This window comes from Schistocerca americana, chromosome 2 (genome assembly GCF_021461395.2).
Source record: "Schistocerca americana isolate TAMUIC-IGC-003095 chromosome 2, iqSchAmer2.1, whole genome shotgun sequence".
NCBI lineage: Eukaryota > Metazoa > Arthropoda > Insecta > Orthoptera > Acrididae > Schistocerca > Schistocerca americana.
The window spans coordinates 1,058,204,748-1,058,225,495 of NC_060120.1; the positions used below are offsets into that span (position 1 = coordinate 1,058,204,748).

Consider the following 20,748-nt stretch of genomic DNA (forward strand, 5'->3'; position numbering starts at 1 on the left):
TACGTTTTGAATTTTTTTTACTTCAAGGATTAAACTGTTGAATATTTCAGCTTTTATCTACTTGCTTTTTTGGTTTTTATAAATTAAGGGAACCCTGATATTTTTGATGCATTTTGTGGTTCTTGGATTCTCTGATAAGGAACGAATGCATTTTATTGGCCCTGCTATGTGTGCAAAAACTAATATTGGTACTCGCTCTACACTAATTTTACATACTGGAGCTCAACTGTCTCGCTGAGAAGATGAAGATTTTCGTGGTAATGATTTCCAATTTAATCTGGTTTCATCAGTAAACAAACTCCAAGTCAGTCAGTTTCGTCCAATTCTTTTTTAAATCATCTTTCAAAGAATTTGCTACATCTACATCAGCTGACATTCTTCCACCTTGTATTTTCAATTTGGGAATTCCATAATGAATTTTAAATCTGTACCAACATACATTACTTGTCACAAACGGCTCATCGCTACCTATATTTTTAGTTAACTGTAAGGAATTTCCACAGGGCAAAGGACCTGGTTGCTCAGTTGACCGTTTTTGTAAAAACAAACAATACAAAGCTTCTTACAAAAGTTCACTTATGGATTTCTTCATAACTTTTCGATGTTTACTTCCATCTTTACTATGAAATGTGCAAGTATATTTCAAAATTGAATCGGTATTCTTAACATCACTTATCCCAGAAGTACCTAAACCATACTTGTCGATAACTTACGACCAATTTCTTCTTTTTATTAATGAATCAATAATATTTCTTTTATGTTTAAGTGATAACACCTCTCTCTTGCGCTTTGAGGTTTTAGTAGCACAGACGCGAAATGGCGCAGTGTGATAGTGACTGGCAACTATCTAACTCAAAGAATAATGAAACGTGCTCTGTGTAACTTAAACATTCATGAAACACGCGGGGTACTATCGTGTAGTGCAAGGGCGATGTGTCCATGCACGCACTGACTAGACTATAAAGACATCTGCTCGAGGTTGACAATCCAGATAGTCGAGAATCCGTATAACGGAGGTCCGGATAATCGGGTCTCCACTATATTGCAGAATTAGTACTGCTACCCACAAACAATGTTATCCCACAAGTCCTAAGAAAAAGAGTAAATGCATCACACAGACTTAACCCATTCCCGATTATAGAAATTACGCTTTTAAATGCAGTTACTCTGGTGGATGTACGAAAAATAACTGGAAATATAAAAGATCAAAGGCAAAAAACGAAAACTGGAGCATTCAGCGAAGATAACTGCCATGAAGGAAGAATATAAACTGCAACTTGGAAAATAGGAAAACTATAGAAATTTGCAGGCAAGGCTCACAAATTGCCTTAAACACAATCTATGCAGAAAACTGGCTACGACTGGGGAGTATAAAATATCTTAATTTATTGTAAATAGTACTGTTAAGTGGCCACATGTTGGAGTTCTGACCGAAATGATGCATCAGAGCATATTCACTTCATTAAAGGACACATGAAAATCAGTTTATAAAGCTCCATTCCCACCTGGATCTGCTTAAAAAGGATGATTACATTGTATCTAAATAAGGTGGACTGCATGGTGTGCAGACAGTAACAGAAGAATCGTTTGCAGAGCTTAAAATCTACAGAATAACGACATTTAATGATCACTTGTTTGCAAAAGCATAAAGTTCTACGCAGAAGAATGTGCAGTAGAAGAACTGGTAGCATACACCCTGAAAGATGTAGAGTGTTATAACAATATATATATATATATATATATATATATATATATATATATATATATATATATACTTTTTGCCAATCTTTTTGTAGGACGATACCGTCCGATTCTTATTTTGATGTTGTCTTATCAGTGATGTGGGCCATTTCACTACTGAAGGTTACAGTTTAAACTGAAAACGGTAAAGTGAACCAAATAAAAGTTTCTTGTGCAGCTGACGACTGACTTTTATTCTCTGTTGACCTTAAAAGTGTTGTTGAACAATTTATGTGTTAACATTGATTGTTGGGTTGTAGGAAAGCGTCTACACTTTTCTGTTTGTGATTCAGATCAATGATGAAGTCGCCATTGAAAAAAGTAACGTTTGATATTGTACATAAAGTTTGTGTAAGGCAGATGAATGAAATTAGGAATCCCTTCCTCAATGCTTTGCTCTTTGCTTGTGGAAGCCTTCATCCACACTAGTTTATTGGTTTTCTAGTGTGCTTTAGCTGTTACATACAACTCCAGAGCATCGTATATATAACCAATCGTTCATAGACTCCATTTTGTTGCTCTAGAGTTTGTAAAGCAGTTTTTTAATCTGTTAAAACCCAAATTTTGTCACCCCATGGTATGCCACACTCGACCTCATCCTTAATGCAAAAGCTTCTGCTGTAAAAATGTTAATTTTCATAGGGCCAGTTGTACAATCTCGGATTAAATTCATGGATAGCTAACCTAGGAACAGGCCAACACACATTAACCTGGAGTGCACATTGTATGAGACCATTTTGTTCCCCAGTTAGTTATTCCTGGGATAGCGTTCCCATACAGTTAAGTTGGTAACTTAAGGGCACACTTGGTATTTTCGCGTGCGTCATTTCATATTTATTTTACTTGCCATCTGCAGAAACAGTGTGTCTTATGTGAACGATAAGTGTTTGTGATCGCAAGGTTGTTCATTTGAGGATACTTTGAGGCTGGTAGATACTGTAAAAGAGTTTAAGAGTGTAGTAGAAAGTACGAAAACTACTGCGTCTCATTCAAGGAAAACATTAGTGCAAAAAATTTAATGAAGTTTGTGGGATAATTGCTTGTATAACAGTATAACGATCTATTGCGAAATTAGTTAAAGGATCAGGTATTTCTTTTAGACCAGTAAGAGATCTTTCTAGATTTCCGACTAAAGTCTGGGAAAAAATATGCAACAGTTTCCATTCATAAACAGCTTCACACAGATGAACGAGCAGCTACAACAGACGTACGATTTTTCTCTCTGGAAAAAAACAATTAAATATTATGCCTAGAAAAGGTAGCTGAGGCTACAGATCGGTGGCACCCCACATGCGAAGTGTAAGTTCCAAGTTGTGGACAATGAAATTTGCGATTTGTTACAGTTGTCAAGGGAAGGATGCCACAGTACAAGTAGGGACATAATAAAAAAGCAACTGTGAAATGCTTTTGTGAAATAGTTGGTTTTTTTCCGAGTTTCCAACTGTCGTCCGGTGTTTTACATATCCTTTTAATAATCCTGCTGGCTGTCTCCTTGCCAATATCAATGAAGTCTCCAATAGAAATAAAAAAATCACCAGAGGCAAAATAATTGAGGGTCAGTAATAGCTGCTTCATTCGTGGAACAGTCATTCCTGAAAGAAAGAAAAACAATTACATAAGATGGTTTGTTTAATAATTCAAGAGAAATTTAAAACCATAATCAGCTAGCCACTCCTTCTGCTGTTATGATTATGTTGTTTCAGTAATTAAAGATTCAATGTTAACTGAATAACAAATACCTATGTTCTTATGACACACAGATAACAATTACTTTATGACAAATGTGGATGTGGCTATGTGGATAATACTTATAACAGAGAAACACAACAGCCATTTCCCATTGCTTTCTTAAAAAGACTGACTTTCCTATCAAGTGTATTGTGTTAAAGCTTGAGTATGCACAAATAATTCATATGTTTATAAGAATATTTCTAGGTGGTGCATAATTATTTGCTCCAAAGCATTCGCTAAAAGATGGAAATCTGTTGTCCCAATGGGAGATAGGAGTGAATAGTATTTTCTGCTACAGGTGTAGCTGAGTGAACTCTGGATATTAGCATAGTATCAAACTTTTTATGTTACAATAAACAGTCATAATAAGCTGTCAATTTCAGAAAAATTGTACTTATAGCTACTACTTTATGATAAATATGGATGGGCCTATGTGAGTAATACTGATAACTGAGAAACAACAGTTAAGTTCTGTAGCTGATGAGGCAGCACCATTTTTTTAATACTAATTTTCCTGTTACTGTTACAGCTGTTAAAGCAAATAGTACCCATAACTGGTGTGATTCTTCACCTTGGTTAAGTCTATTAAGCACTGCTAAATAAAAGGAAACAGTCTTTTGCACTACTGCAGGAATCGTAACACATATAAAAAAAGACTATTTTGGCAAGAATTGTCATTTTAATATGCCTGATTTACATAAATAACTTGACAGAATTCAAGAAGTACTGGAATTAAATGCATACTACAACAAACAAACAGTATTAATTTACAAAACAGAGATATAGTCTCACCTGTCCCTCATATGCTCCAGTTTCTCGCAAACAAGATTGAAAATACTTGATAAACAAAATCTGGATGTAAATTCGGAATTGGTGTCGTCTCATTTTTTGCTCCTTCCTCATTCTCATGAACACTTCAGACAAAATCTAGTCATTGCCGTCTGCAACTTCACCTGTCACTATTCCTGCCCCCTTGAAAACTTGATCCCCAGTTGACTTCGGTAACCAGCCAAAACTCCTGAGTTTATTCTCTGGTTAGGCGTTATTCTGGGTTCGTACAACGCGGTTCTTGCGATATTCTGGGAATAGAGCTTAACTGGCTACCAGCTGGAGATTGTACAACCAGCCCACAAAAACATAAAAAAGACCCATACTCAGGAAATGAGTGTAGGAAAGCAGGTGCAGGAAGCCTGGATCACCATTCTGGGCGAGGTCCTAGTGGAGGTGGTCTGTTATTGCCTTTCCTGCTGTACATTCAGGTCTGCCATGTTGCCTACTCACCAGACATCAACAGCATAACAGCAATTACATGTTTGCAGTCAGGCTTCCAGAAGGTGCCACTTGGACAGGTAGCACCAACATCGCTGTGCATATATGAAAACAGAGCAGGACAAGTAACCTTCCACTTGGCCAGTATTCAGGAGGCCACCCTGCTCCACAACAAGAGGTTAAATTGTGTCTCCAGCACTTACTTCTGCATTCTGTAAGTGTGTAACGAAGAGTAGTCTAACAGTGGTCATCGAGTAACCTTCAAGTAACCTTCCACATTTCTACTCAGGTTTATCAACAATCACAGTCTGGTCTACACACTGCAAGCCAACTAGCCTAGATTGGATTTTAGATCACGAACGTATATCTTATTCTGTTTGGACTTTGCTACTGAGTGATCTTTAGTGAACTTGCGTTTTTATCCAAGCTGTACATACTGTGCACTGAATAAATGTGGTAACTTTTATTAATGCTGTCATGGTAATCATTTAGCCACCCTGATTGGAAGTGGCATTTACTTGGTATGCAATACAGCAATCAGTAACTGCCATCACAACAGATCATAAAATATACAGGGTGTTACAAAAAGGTATGGCCATACTTTCAAGAAACATTTCTCACACACAAAGAAAGAAAATATGTTATGTGGACATGTGTCCGGAAACGCTTTCTTTCCATGTCAGAGCACATTTTATTACTTCTCTTCAAATCACATTAATCATGAAATGGAAACACACAGCAACAGAACATACCAGACTGACTTCAAATACCTTGTTACAGGAAATGTTCAAAATGTCCTCCGTTAGCGAGGATACATGCATCCACCCTCCATCGCATTGAATCCCTGATGCGCTGATGCAGCCCTGGGGAATGGCATATTGTATCACAGCCATCCGCAATACAAACACGAAGAGTCTTTACATTTGGTACCGGGGTTGCGTAGACAAGAGCTTTCAAACGCCCCCGTAAATGAAAGTCAAGAGGGTTGAGGTCAGGAGAGAGTGGAGGCCATGGAATAGCTCCGCCTCTACCAATCCATTGGTTACCGAATCTGTTGTTGAGAAGAGTACGAACACTTCGACTGAAATATGCAGGAGCTCCATCGTGCATGAACCACATGTTGTGTACTTGTAAAGGCACGTGTTCTAGCAGCACAGGTAGAGTATGCCGTATGAAATCATGATAACGTGCTCCATTGAGCGTAGGTGGAAGAACATGGGGCCCAATCAAGACATCACCAACAATGCCTGCCCAAACGTTCACAGAAAATCTGTGTTGATGACGTGATTGCACAATTGCGTGCGGATTCTCGTCAGCCCACACATGTTGATTGTGAAAATTTACAATTTGATCACGTTGGAATGAAGCCTCATCTGTAAAGAGAAATTTTTCACTGAAATGAAGATTGACACATTGTTGGATGAACCATTTGCAGAAGTGTACCTGAGGAGGCCAATCAGCTGCTGATAGTGCCTGCACACGCTGTACATGGTACGGAAACAACTGGTTCTCCCGTAGCACTCTCCATACAGCGACGTGGTCAACGTTACCTTGTACAGCAGCAACTTCTCTGACGCTGACATTAAGGTTATCATCAACTGCACGAAGAATTGCCTCGTCCATTGCAGGTGTCCTCGTCGTTCTAGGTCTTCCCCAGTCGCGAGTCACAGGCTGGAATGTTCCGTGCTCACTAAGACGCCGATCAATTGCTTCGAACGTCTTCCTGTCGGGGCACCTTCGTTCTGGAAATCTGTCTCGATACAAACGTACCGCGCCACGGCTATTGCCCCGTGCTAATCCATACATCAAATGGGCATCTGCCAACTCCGCATTTGTTAACATTGCACTGACTGCAAACCCACGTTCGTGATGAACACTAACCTGTTGATGCTACATACTGATGTGCTTGATGCTAGTACTGTAGAGCAATGAGCCGCATGTCAACACAAGCACCGAAGTCAACATACCTTCCTTCAATTGGGCCAACTGGCGGTGAATCGAGGAAGTACAGTACATACTGACGAAACTAAAATGAGCTCTAATATGGAAACTGAGCGTTTCTGGACACATGTCCACATAACATTTTTCTTTATTTGTGTGTGAGGAATGTTTCCTGAAAGGTTGGCTGTACCTTTTTGTGACACATATAAAATAAATAAATAAATATAATAAAATAAAATATTAATTATTAATTATGTATTATAGTGATTGGTTGTAATTATTTGCTTTTCTGGAATGTGAACGTTTAATTATTTGGTATCAGACGCTTGACAACGGCTTTTTCGTAAGTGCAATGTTATTCGTAGTTGACCGTGAAATAAGACTCAAATAATCGGACATTCCATTCCCTGAAGTTCCAACCAAAATTCTTCCACTCGTCGTGTTGTTGTCTGGACAGGCGCGTTGTGACCATTTAATCCAGTTAACATCTTGAAGTTAGGTACTGTAGTAATGTCACTAGACGATGCACCAATTATGCACTTCACATTTTCAGTTTTTCTTTTAAAATATAGCTCACCTAAATGTTCATAGTTACTTATCAAAGAAATCGTTCATCGCGTTTACAAAGATACGATGCATGATGAATGTCATTAACAGTTTCTTTCACATAGGTTTCTGCGTAGTTGCAGACTTAGTAATGTACGTTAATGTCCGTGAACAGTGGTTCACTATGCAATTCTTTTTAAAGTTTTTCATATTTTGGCACTCGTTATTGTTCAAATTTTCACATAGTTACAGTTACATTATACATGATTTTTTAAAAAAACGTAAGTAATCATACATATACACATCACATATTTGCTTAGCATAAACATAATACAGTTACACATAAACATGTTTACATCATCATTACATAGCTATAAATTATTACATTATGTCAAATTTGATTACATGAATTGCAGATATTTACTTTCTCCTTAACGGTTTTGCTGGGATTTTATCGATGTTTTTTGTGATGTCATCTGAAATTAAGATAGGTTAGACAACATTCATTACATCAGTAGGCAAGACCAGGCGTTTTCACTACTCAATAAATATTCAAAATAATAGATTCCTCACGTTTTGTGCGTGTGTGTATAGTGTCTGTGGCTACTGGTAGATGCTTTTCTTGCTGAGAGATGTGCGTCTAATCTATTTCTCGAAGTAAAAGGTCCCTTCACAGATGACGTCTGTCGGTTCGTCAGGTGTCATACCAAGTCAGTGGTACCTACAGTCACAAATGTTCCGTGAAAACTTAATATATCATTCACTGCTATGTAATCATAAATTTTACCTAAAATTCAGTCTTCTTGGTATTGCCGCGGCGTTGAAAGAAAAGTTCTTCTGCCTTCAACTGCGTCACTGGTACAGCTGAAATGAAAATTTCTATACTACTTATTATCTATGTTGTAATTTGTTTTTGTTCTTGCCACACAGCAGGTCGTTGAGATAACGGTACGTTATATGTCTTGTAGTAGAAGATCTTGTGAGGCTTAACTTCAATCTTGTACACATACGTGTTGATAACACCTAATCGTTTGGTAAAAACTTGTAAATATTTGGATAACACTTCCTGTAGTTTCATATGTTCATGTACACTGAGAGCTGTAGCTTCATTTATCTTATGATCAAGCAATGTTTTCAAGTCCATTAACTCTGTGTCAGATGAGTGTGTGTGCGTGTCTTGAATGTCGTTGTCAAGTACTAACTGAACCTTGTGCCCTGTACAGTGTTTGTCATGCTTTAGAGTTCTCCTGTCCAAATCAATAATCATTACACTGCCTTTATCATTTAAAATACATTTACCTTTAGAGAAGTCTATAATGCAGTCCTTCTCGCTCATAATATCTAATCCTAATATGCAATTTGTCACAAGGTTTTGTACAACCAGGAATGCCCATTGTATGGTTCCATTACCTATTTTAATGTTTACAAAAACTTGCTTCTTAACCCTACATGACTTATTACCTAGAGCAGTAGTTATTTTACAGTTTTGGGCGGGAAACTCAGGCACAGGCTCCAATTCACACATCTTTTTATAGAAATTAAAAGACAAGACGCTCACAGCTGCACCTGTATCTAAGATAATAGTAGTTGGAATCCCACCTACTACACCAGTAGTAGATGCTAAAACAATTTCATTTGTGTTTGAACTACATTGTGTACTGTCTTGCAAAAGTTCATCTGATACATCCTCATTGTGGTTGCATCTTATAAATAAAACAGGTAGTTTTTGTTTAGAATTATTAGGCATATCAATATTTTGTTGTTCAGTGGTGGTGTCTAATAACTGATTAACATTGAAGTCGCCCCCCAAGAATTCTTCAGCCACGACCCGGGGCATAGAAGTGACTGTTTCTAGTTTATTGGATTAGCATTTATTTATATTAGGTACTGACACAGATTGAGGTTGTGTATCAGGTGTCACTTCTATTATATTCACATTCGGATATTGCCTGTTGTGATCTCCAAACTTTTGCAGTTGTTGTTGCTGTTGCGCATTATGACTTACCTGTCGGTCGTAAGGTATGCTCCAATTTTGTCCTGGTGGCTGCTGTGGTATAGCAGTGTTGATTGCTACGAGTCCAACCTTGATGCTGTCTTGGCTCGTAGTTATTATTATTTCTATTTCTGTTTGTGTTTTTGTCGTTACATTTGTATCCTTTGTTACCGCTGTTGTTGTTGTTGTTGTTACCGCGGTGTCTTTTGTATGGATTGCCGCATGAAGTGTTATTACTGTTGTAACTGTTGTTTGTATTGGAATACGCGTGTTGATTTTGATTTCCGTATTGAGACGGCATGTGAGTTTGCTGTTTTTTCTGTACCGCGTATCCAACCGTGGGCGCGCCAGAACTGAGTTGGCAAGCCTGCATGTTTTGCATACCACTAGTATAAACATTGTGGCTGCTGTTTTGCCGCGCGAAGCGCTGATCTTCTAGTAACATGTCAACCGAATCTAAAGCTGTTAAAAAATAATCTGGATCGTCATCCGGAATATGTAAGAGTTTTTCTTTAATGTTGAAAGGCAATTTGGCCCTCAACGCACGGAGTATATCACTTGTTGCGACTTGTTCGTCCAAAAAATGTCCCATGTTCAAGTATTTTTCAAAATATCTGCGTAAGTTACCATTTTTACTGTTAAAAGTTTCAGGTTCTAAAATTTGTCTTCTGAGTCGCCCCTGGACGGATTGCGACCAGAATTTGTTCAGAAAGGCACGCTCAAACTCACTGTACGTGGTACATACATTAGCTTGACTGTATGCCCAGACAGCTGCATCGCCTTGGATGTAACCGGCAATATATGAAATCTTTTTCCGGTCCTCCCAAGTGCGTGGAAATGCGTTACTAAAAGATTTAAGAAAAATCACCGGATGAATGGTTCGTTTTTCTGGGATAAAAGTCTGAAATTGCCTGTGTTTTATTAAGCTTTCTTCTTCCTTTGCATTATGATATGGATTTGTTCCACTGTAATTACTGTAATGTTCAGATGGCGAGTAATTACGATAATGTTGCTGTGGTTTACCATGATAATAGCTTGTGTTTGTGTTTGCACGTCGTGGTATGTGCTGTTGTCGTGGTGTGTTTTGTTCTTGTGTGTTTGTCGTGTGCGGTATGTGTGCGTCATACTCGTATGTATATTGGTTTCTGAACTGTACATTCTGACTGATATTTTCGTTACATTCAGACTGTGGTTGATCAGTGAATTGTCTCATGGGTGCAGTGACAGATTGTACTGCGTCACTAATCAGCTGTTTGTTATTAGTGATGTATTCCGCTACGGAGTCGTGGACAATTGTTGGTAAATTTTCACGTATGCATCTATCAAAATGTTTGTCTTTGTTCTCTACCCAATCATGAAATTCTTTATTAATATTTTGAAAATGAGCTGTGGCATCAGATTGTAAGATGTCAGTCAGGTGTTGTTCAACATCGTCAAATTTATTCTGCACGTCAGTAATTCGTTTTTCAAGGTTGTCGTGTACTGAAGGATATGTTTGAATTTGTTCAGTAAGAGCTTCACACGTGACATTAAGGTTTTTTACTTGTGTCTGTAAAAGTGCTACGTCATTTGTATTCTTTTCTTGTATCGTACTGAGTTCAGTCATCTGTTTGGTCAGTGTGGCGTCTATAAGTTCCACACGTTTACATAAAGTGTCATTACCTGTCTTGATTGCTATGAGATCAGATTTAATTTCGTCAGTTTGTGTCTTTAACTGTTCATTTTGTGTCTTTAACTGTTCATTTTGTGTCTTTAAGGTTGCCATATTTTCGGCGTTTTGTTTCATTAGCATTTGTAACATGTTGGCAATGTTTGCTGTTTGCAAGGTATCTGCCCCCGCCGCGTCATTAGACGTGACGTCATGTATTAACATGGCCTCTGACTGAGACTTTGAAATTGTTTTGGTGGACGGCCTATTGTCAAAATTTCCGTTAACACTTGCATCAGTATTTGATGAATCATCACTACCGGTTGCTGTCCTAAAGTCATTTTCAAACATTTGTCTCCGTCCGAGTCGGATTGAGTCTGAATAGTATGTCTTTGCTGTTCCATCTTTGCGTATTGTTTTCTAGTTATGGCCATGCCACACGTAAGATATGCTTCGAGAAAATAAAGTTTGACACTGGTTTTAAAATAAAATGCAGTTGAACATGAATCGCTCGTAGCAACAATGGCTGTTTGTTAATTTAAAAATGTAAACTGAATATGGGATTATTGTTAATGGCTGCTGGCCATGTTACAACGTATCGTACAGAAGTCGGCCATATTGTACACTCGTGTATAGGTATTGCTGCAGAAGTTATTGTTTAAGGAAAAGCACCGAGAATGAAATTTATCACTGAAAGCTGCTACGCGCGAAAGAAATACTACAGAATCTACTGAAGAGCTAATACACCGAATTATGCGTGTGGTCAAGCCTGCCAATGCACAGATGCTGCGTCTTACCTTATTTTGCTGGAAGCTTCATTGCGTCTTCCCGCAAAATTTTAGGATTGGAAAATATCTTCAGATTTTTGTTATTTCTCATATATTCAAGTCCAGGTCCAGAAAGTTAGTTTTTCACATGAAACAAAGAGAACAATGTAACAAATGACAAAATAACAAGTGCAACACGCAGTCGCCAATATAAAATAAATAAATAAAATAAAATATTAATTATTAATTATGTATTATAGTGATTGGTTGTAATTAATATTTGCTTATCTGGACCGTGGACGTTTAATTATTTGGTATCAGACGCTTGACAATGGCGTTTTCGTAAGTGCAATGTTATTCATAGTTGACCGTGAAATAAGACTCAAATAATCGGACTTTGTATTTAAATCTTTTCCAAAGACTGCTGCGGTAGGTGCGGACTCAAAATCTAAATCTCAATATTAGAATAATTTGCCAGCCATGTCAATATGTCGTACAGAGGTGACTGTCTATTAAACATAAAAAAGTTTACACAGTTAGTTAAATCAGATATATTCAACGAATAAGCCTACAGTTAAATAATTCAACTTACTTTCATAAATAAAAATTCTTTACAGAATCGAGTGCCTAGTAAGATTGCAACTCGCAGTGTTCTTATATAACATCAAAAATGGCGGTGTGCCAGTTAATAAAATATACGTGCTTCCAGCCTCAGCTATTCTACAAGACCTCCTCCTTCTTAATGAAACATAAGAGTGTCATAATTGTATTTTGTTTTATCAGCGGCATAGCGCTGCAGTTCTGTGCCATAGGCTTTATTTATTTGTCAGAGATTAATTATTTAATTAAGATTTCGCGTTTCCGAGGAAACTCACACACGGCATGCAAATGTGCCTTTATACACCCTGTATAGGAGGCTGAAACCTGATTACTGCACGTTCTCTACTAGATATTGCTGTTATATTGTGCTTTAATGTTAGAGGGAAAATGTGCCATAACTGAGGGTATTCTTTGGCTAATAACGATGTTTTATTGTTACACAATTTCTATGTTTTCTGTGCTATATGTGAAGCCTTAATTAGAACTGGACGTCGAGTTATTGTGGTTTGCTGCATTGGAAACTTGTTTGTTAGCAATCTTCTTCTAAAAGTAATATGATTTTGGGTGATTGAGCTGATTACAGCCAGTGTCAGTCTATATGTGCCAAACAGAGGCAATTTTTCAGGTGGTCATGCCAAATTCTGTTAATCACACAGATAAGGGATCAAGTAATTTGGACACCCCTTGACCCAGCGACCGTTAGTATCCCTGCTGGAAGAACTGGCATACTGTATCTAACCTATGATACAGGATCAAAAATAAATGTAACACTTGTCCTCCAGCCCAGGAAAACTGAGCAAATCGGTTGGCTCTTTTGTGTTAGGTATGGTCTAGGGCGGGCCTTCGGCAGCGTACAAAGTACCATTTGGTCATTGGCTATTCCTGAAGAAAATCTCCAAAACAATGATTTTCGGGTACCAAAGTACCTATTTTGAGGATACCCACTTCTATAATTTTTATTCATGGCAAATCGTCGAAATTTTTACCAGCTGTCCTTAAGGCGATGTTCTCGGAAACTTCGAAACTTTTTTGATATCATTATCAATCGCCGAGGCCCATGGTTCAAAGGTACCAAACTGATGCAGCAAACCACAAAAGTTGGTTTTTGCTGTTTTTGCACTGTGGGCCGCAGTTACCCATATAAGTATGGTTCAAATGGCTCTGAGCACTATGGGACTCAACTTCTGAGGTCATTAGTCCCCTAGAACTTAGAACTAGTTAAACCTAACTAACCTAAGGACATCACAAACATCCATGCCAGAGGCAGGATTCGAACCTGCGACCGTAGCGGTCTTGCGGTTCCAGACTGCAGCGCCTTTAACCGCATGGCCACTTCGGCCGGCCCCAAATAAGTAACGGATAGCAAATGACTCAACTGTTAAACGTAGATTCCTTAGATATTTATCTAGAAACACCATTTTCCCGGTTTCGAAAATCTTTATTCGTTTGCAAGAGACAGGAAAAGCCATGATTTTGGGTACCAGAAGTACCAAGTGTGGGGATGGTCACTTCTACAGTTTCTATTCGTGGCAAATCGTCGAAATTTTTAGCCTATGTTCTTAAGATGATGTTCTCAGGGAATCTTAAAACTTCGTTCTGTATCATTATCCGTTGACAAGATCCAGAAGTTCAAAGCAACCATTCTTATGCACACAAAGTACTCATGTAATATTCAGTTTGATGCGTAAATATAGTTTTAACTGACATTGTGAATACATGGTTTTGGGCTCATAATAATGGTTCTGAGATGATTAAACTATGTTTTAGGGGCCTTTTTTCACTAATAAAACTTTATGACAAGCTGTCTCTGTATAATGGGCACTTCACACCTATACAAGATGTCTTGACCTGGAAATTATTTGATGGTAGCACCTGGTGGCGAAAATGCCTCAAAAAAAATTATTTTGTAATATGAAATTCTTTGTACTGCAAAGCAAACAGCACATTTTTTGGTCTACGGTAGCTGTACCCTAAAAATGAACTTTTTTATGTAAAGCAGTGTAAAATGAACTTGCGCTGGATGGGAGACGATTTTATGTTAACCTTATACAATTATGCATACTTTATATAATTATGCATACATATTTGTTGTTTATAAATGTCAAACTATGTAAAAGTGTTGAAGTATACAAATAAACTGTGAAATACTTCCTGATCTACGCAATTCGTTTGATATAAGGAACATACCCTCCTGTAATGGGAAAAAGGAGGGAACCAGTTGAAAAATGCTTCTGGCGGAGTACAAAAAAGGGGAATATGTTCCTCTTAAAAGACTCTCTTAGAAAAGTGGGAAACCAGCAGCTTCATTCCTCATTCGACCTTCCTCAGCAGGAATTTTCGCGCTTTTGCTGCTGAAAGAGAGTAGCATAGATACATTGACAGTAGCAGAGAGAGAAAACACGCTGCAACGGACGAGAAAGAGAGAGGAGACAGTGATCATAGGAGAGAGAGAGTGTGGCAGTGAAAGAGAGAAAGAGGTAGATGAAGACAATAGCTGTGGGAGTCAAAGCGAAACCAGATAGTGATGGTCAGTGAGATACAGTGGCAGTAGAAAAGAAAGAGAGATGGCTGGAGATACAAGCTTGGGAGCATCTGAGTCCCCCACAGACCGCCGAAATCTAAAATGAAAAAAATTGCCCACTTTCTCGCATCCCCTACACTTACATGTTAAAAGTTTCCTATCCTAGGGTTGAAGAACCCGAGCAAGCCATCACCAAGGACTTGTGTGGAGAGGACACAATGGTGGTTGAAGATAAAGACAGCAGACCGTAAATGAGAAAGAAAGGGACAATGGCAAAGGGAGGGGAACGAAATGGAACAAAGTCAATAAGAGTGGGACAAAGAGACATTAGAAGTGACAGAGGATGAGACAGTGGTAAGGAAGAGAGAGACAGTGACAGTGGGGGATACAGATGGGAGGAAGTGCCAATGGGAGGGAAAGGAGACAGTGGGATAACAGACATATAAATACAGTGGCAGTGACAAGAAGATGCTCAGTATGAAGGCTTCACTACAAAGAGGGACAAGGAGAAAAGGTTTTAGAATCTTCTGTGCTAAAAAAGCCGAGTATGTTCACACGCCAAAATTTTTGATGAGGAAGGTGGATAAGGATAGAGGTAGTTGGTTCCCTACTCTTTTGAAGAGAAACTTATTCGCCTTTTTTGTATTCTGACAAGAGCATTTTTCAGTTATGAAAAACTGACAATCATGGCACTTTTATATCCTAGTGGAAGTTCTACAAACGTAGAAGAGATCAGATATAACATTTCCTCCACTGTTAATTTGACGATGGGCAGTAGCTTAACACATTTCACGAATCTTTGTTGGTCTTCTAAGTCTGGTAGGTGTCCCTTAGCCTGTTGATTTTCTGGTTCAATCCCTGAAGTATTGTCGTGGGTCCCTAATCATCTTGGCCTACTGCTGGTTCCGCAGACAGTGGAATTAAATGCAATTCATTTTCACTTCAGCATAGCCCACTATTTCTGTGTTGGTTTTAATGCCTTTTGACGGTTCCATGAGGCAGTTTCACTATGTACAGATATTTCCCAGCTGTTTCAGTACACTGCCAATGATCCATTGTGATCCACTGGACAAATTCTTTGAGAAATTTGTGGTATACAAGTGATCACCAATGTGGAACTTAGAATTCTTTAGCAAAATTCTAGGCCATAAACAAACAAATAGGTATTGGGATACATTTAGAAAAGCTGCATAAATCCAATACAGAACCGATCCACCATTATACCACGAAAGAAACACAGTAACAGACGAAAATACTAAAAGCAAATATCTTCATGAAAGTGCTAAAACATATTCACAGCTTCCCTAACGACCCACACTTGGATCCACGACATGAAGGATAGTCAAATAAGATCTAAAAACAATTCAACAAACAGTCAAGAAGTAGAGCTAAAACTGTAACTATGTACAAGTACACAGAGAATGAAAAAAGGCAAAGAAAATTGGCAGTTTTGACTGCTAGAACATTTGCTGCGATCAAGTCATAAAGTGTGCAAGATTCAGGCAACTTTGGGTAGACCAAGAGGGGTTCATCATCTTGAGATTTTCTGCATTTGCAGGCTGCATCTCCAGAAACGCAGCCCAATCGTTTCAAGTTTTGTTTCCACCGCTACGTATCTACTACGCATGTAGAACTGCTGATGTTTGTTTCTTGAAGCGTGCTGTATTCGTGCAAGCTTACCAGTAAACTTCGGACGAAACTCGCTTCCCCTTATTCATATGGGAGTTAATATGGTTGTGCATATTTTAGACGAAGAGCTTATACTAACATTGATGAAGAAGGAAAAAGAAAACACAAATGTTGGGTACAGCGATGAGTATCTAGTAGGAACTGTTTGGAGACATCCAATATGTTAATAAGGTAGTTATCTGCTGAGCACGAAAAATCATTATAGTCATTATTTTGCAATGAGTTAAATCAATTTTTAACTAATTTTGAGCCATGTTTGTGAACCTATACTGAAATGTAATATGCTTATGCGAAATGCCACGCCAGATCACATTAAATGACAAGTATAAGCGCGATATCTAGCGACTGGAGACACATTCATCATTCCAGAACATGTATAACATTCTGAACAGCACTATTTCCAATTTTTTATGTTAAGTACTTTGATGCTACCTACAGTGCACTAAAGGTACGACAGGAAGTAAGGCTTTTGTCTCTGCATTCTCCTATGTTTCTATTTTTAAAGTTAGTCAAGATTATGATAGGTCACAGGTGCTCTTAATATAGTGTTTCTTTTACTGGTAAGGAACTTAATTTTGCAACCTAACTTTGTATGGTTTTGCAGAACAGTCATTACTCAGGGACTGCACCAATACAAACACTGTTGTATTATATAAGATTTTAACCAGGGTCAGGACTAGCTTTAAATCCTTAAAGGCGCAAATTTTGTATTTCTATTTCACTATAATGTTTATACTCAATGACTAAAGCAAAAAGTTATTATCATTACATAGAATTTAAAAGTGTTGATTGTTCTGCAGTAATATGAGCATCTGAAAGTCCATACTCTCTATTATAATGTATTTGCAATATGTACATCACTTCAAATAATGCTGTATTATTTTGTTACAAACAAGAGATTACAAGGAATTCGGAATGCTAGAATAAGATTCCCACTGCACTGGTAAAGATCACTTTCCCACCTTACAAAGTACTTATTTATTTAGTTCAAGACTAAGTCCATTATTTTATTGTGGAAGTAACTATTTACCTACATAAACAAGCAATTGAAAATATATACTGTCCAATAAATGAGAGCAGGAAAGTAGATCCACCAAATGGCAGTTGCTGAATCTCTGTGAGACATCACAGTATTCGATGTGCAATCCCATTGTGTCGTTGTGTAGGTGTTTGTGTAATTGTGGGTTCTATAGCTGAGCTGTTGCCCCTTGGTCAACATCAGTCTCTACTGAGAGAGTGTTAGCCCATGAAAGGAAATCAGCCATGAAATTCCCTGTGCTGTAAAGATGATGGAATCTGTTGTAAATTGCCCGATGCAATCCAAAAGGCAGAAGAACTGTGGGCAACAATCTTTTGCTGAGTTGTGAATAGAATATGCTAGTGGTTGATGATCCATATAGACTGTCAAAGATCTGCACTCGTCCATGTCGTCTTTAAAGCACTGAATTGCTTTGTACACTGCCAACAGCTCCCTGTTATAGGCCGACCACTTATACTTAGGACCAATCAACATTTTGGAAAAGAAGTGGTTGTTGCATGCCTTCTAATGACTATTAGAGAACAGCAGTAATCGCAAAATCGCTTGCATCAGAGGTGATCGTCAGATGGGCAGAGGGTAGTGGGAGTGCTAGCGTTACAGTCCAAGAAAGGTAGTCTTTAATTTTTTCAAGTCCTTTTTGCATCTGCAGGGTACAGTTAATATTTTTTTGCCTGTGATGTACCTGCCTGCTTCTGTAAGAGGTGGTTGGATGGCAGCTCCATTAGGCAGGTGTCTTTGAAAAATTTATCTTGCCAAGAAATTGCATAGTTCATTAAGGCCTGTGGCTGTGGTAGGATCTGAAGGAGTTCGGTACATTATGGTGTAGGTTGTATGCCATCATGGCAAAACAAATGACTATGGACATGAGACTGTCTCATCCAACACTTACTGTCATCAGCGAAGATATAAAGTTTGTGTAGAACATAAAAAACTAATCTGAGATGCTCGTCGTGTTACTTTTGGGAAGCAGAGAAGAATAAAATATCATCCAAGTAGCGGCAGCAGAAGAGAAATGAGAAAAGAGAATTATCTATTAATCTTTGGCAAGGCTTCACTGCATTTTTAAGTCCATAAGGCTTATAAAGGAATTCTTAATGCCTCAAAGTGGTGATGATAGCTGTTTCAAAACGTCCTGTGGGCTCATATAGATCTAAAAACACGCATTCTCACAATCCAGCGCACTGAAGACCGAGCCATATGCCAAATAATGTGCGAAGTCTTGAATATTTATGACGGACAGGATAAATGTCCAGTACTGTACAGTCCAGTAGTCACTGCACAGTCTATAGGTGCCATTTTGTCTAACAATACCATCTTGCTATAGCTCCTCTGTAACCAGCTTAGCCACACAAAGTTCACATGGAGCTAACATATGTGCCCTGAGTCAGATTGGTGAGCCCAGCGTGGTATTTACTATATGAAGTGTTTCGTTCGTAATATCACACTGTCTCAATTGCAAATGTAAATCTGATGCAGAAGGGTAAGCACACACAACAGGTGCATGAGCACCAGAAGAAGAAAGCCCTGGACCAACCCATGGTGGTGCTGGTATAGTTGTTAAAGGCTGCACCGATGGTGTGTGGATGTCTGCTGCTCGCTGCTCGACGTCCGCAGACTCGTTCATGATGACGCTGCTCCTGAGTGTGCTGTTCCAAGTACAAACACACCGCTGTGAGATCGTGTGCAGACGCGCAAATTATGCGACGTATAGTGTGGTTCTCTTCGTGTAGGAGAAGCTTTTCGTGTTGTTTGATGATGTATTGCCGAGTCTTTTGGAGCAATTTTAGCGCTGGTGATAGGTAGCCTCATAGTATCTGTCAAAGGAATTGACAGTCTGCGAGCTGGAGTCTATAGTTGTGTTTGCGTGTGGCACGGTAGGGCGCTGATGATTACTGTCACAGAATGTTCACTGCAATGGTGTAGGAGAGTTCCCTTTACCAAATCGGTTTAGAGATGAGAACGACTTAGAAAGGCAGCCACAGTACTGGACCGTTGATCTACATCTACATCTACATCCATAATCCGCAAGCCACCTGACGGTGTGTGGCGGAGGGTACCTTGAGTACTTCTATCGGTTCTCCCTTCTATTCCAGTCTCGTATTGTTCGTGGAAAGAAGGATTGTCGGTATGCCTCTGTGTGGGCTCTAATCTCTCTGTTTTTATCCTCGTAGTCTCTTCGCGAGATATAGGTAGGAGGGAGCAATATACTGCTTGATTCCTTGGTGAAGGTATGTTCTCGAAACTTCAACAAAAGCCCGTACCGAGCTACTGGGCGTCTCTCCTGCAGAGTCTTCCACTGGAGTTTATCTATCATCTCCGTAACGCTTTCGCGATTACTAATTGATCCTGTAACGAAGCGCGCTGCTGCCTTTGGATCTTCTCTATCTCTTCTATCAACCCTATCTGGTATGAATCCCACACTGCTGAGCAGTATTCAAGCAGTGGGCGAACAATGTCAGTGATGAAAAATTGCCAAGAGAATTATCTAAGTCCAAGGTTCGATATGTAGTTCCATGCACAACAATGTACAAATCGGCCGCAGTCTGGAGTTGAAACAGAGGTTTTCCTGTTTGTGGCCGTTCGCATGGTATGACACTCACTTCGGACCCAGTGGCAATGAGAAAATATTGGTTGCAAGGGTAATCCACGATTTAGAGTCTGCCCCAAGAGAATGGTGTGTAATGAGATTGGCTCACATGACAAGGCATTAGGCGACTTGAATTGGTGCAACGAGCTGGATCTTTATCCCATGCGGATATTCATGAAATGTTGCACAGTTCATTCTCTCTCGCCAAAACGGTCATGAAACCAACAAAGGCCTAGTCATGTCTTCTTGTTGGTGAACGGTCAGTCGTTGTTAGTTGGCCATGCATTTGTTATGGCTGGCTGGGGATCCCTGCCGCAGTGCGTGCAGGTGACGTCATCCTTGATGGCGTCCGTGTATGCTCAGAGTCATTTGGCTGCCTGCTGCTGCGTGTCATGGCATGGTTCCCTAGTGAGGTAGGGCTGGTCATTATTGTTTGGTGAATTAAAGCATTGTCACTGTTGTAACACGGTTAGGAGTCAGTCCATAAAAATTAGCTGTACCTGGGGAGATAAATTTATAATCCACAGTGCTCATGGACTGTAAACTAGCACAAGTGTTGCATCAATCAATATTTGGAGACATCTCTGGCGATCATCATAAATAAACTGAAACAAGTGTTGTTGCAGCATTCGTACGAGGCACTGTATAAACAGTATCTTCATCATGTTGCATTTTGG

The 20,748-nt window shown here is 39.0% G+C and overlaps 1 protein-coding gene across 1 annotated transcript in view; it reads right to left on the bottom strand.

The window, feature by feature from the left end:
• LOC124594673 (YLP motif-containing protein 1-like) overlaps window positions 1-19,108 on the bottom strand; it is a 118,357-nt gene extending 99,249 nt beyond the window's left edge. Inside the window, exon 1 of the mRNA XM_047133041.1 lies at window positions 18,928-19,108. Coding sequence (XP_046988997.1) covers window positions 18,928-19,108 — 181 coding nt within the window. The remainder of the gene's footprint in view (window positions 1-18,927) is intronic.
• Window positions 19,109-20,748: the final 1,640 nt, after the last annotated feature.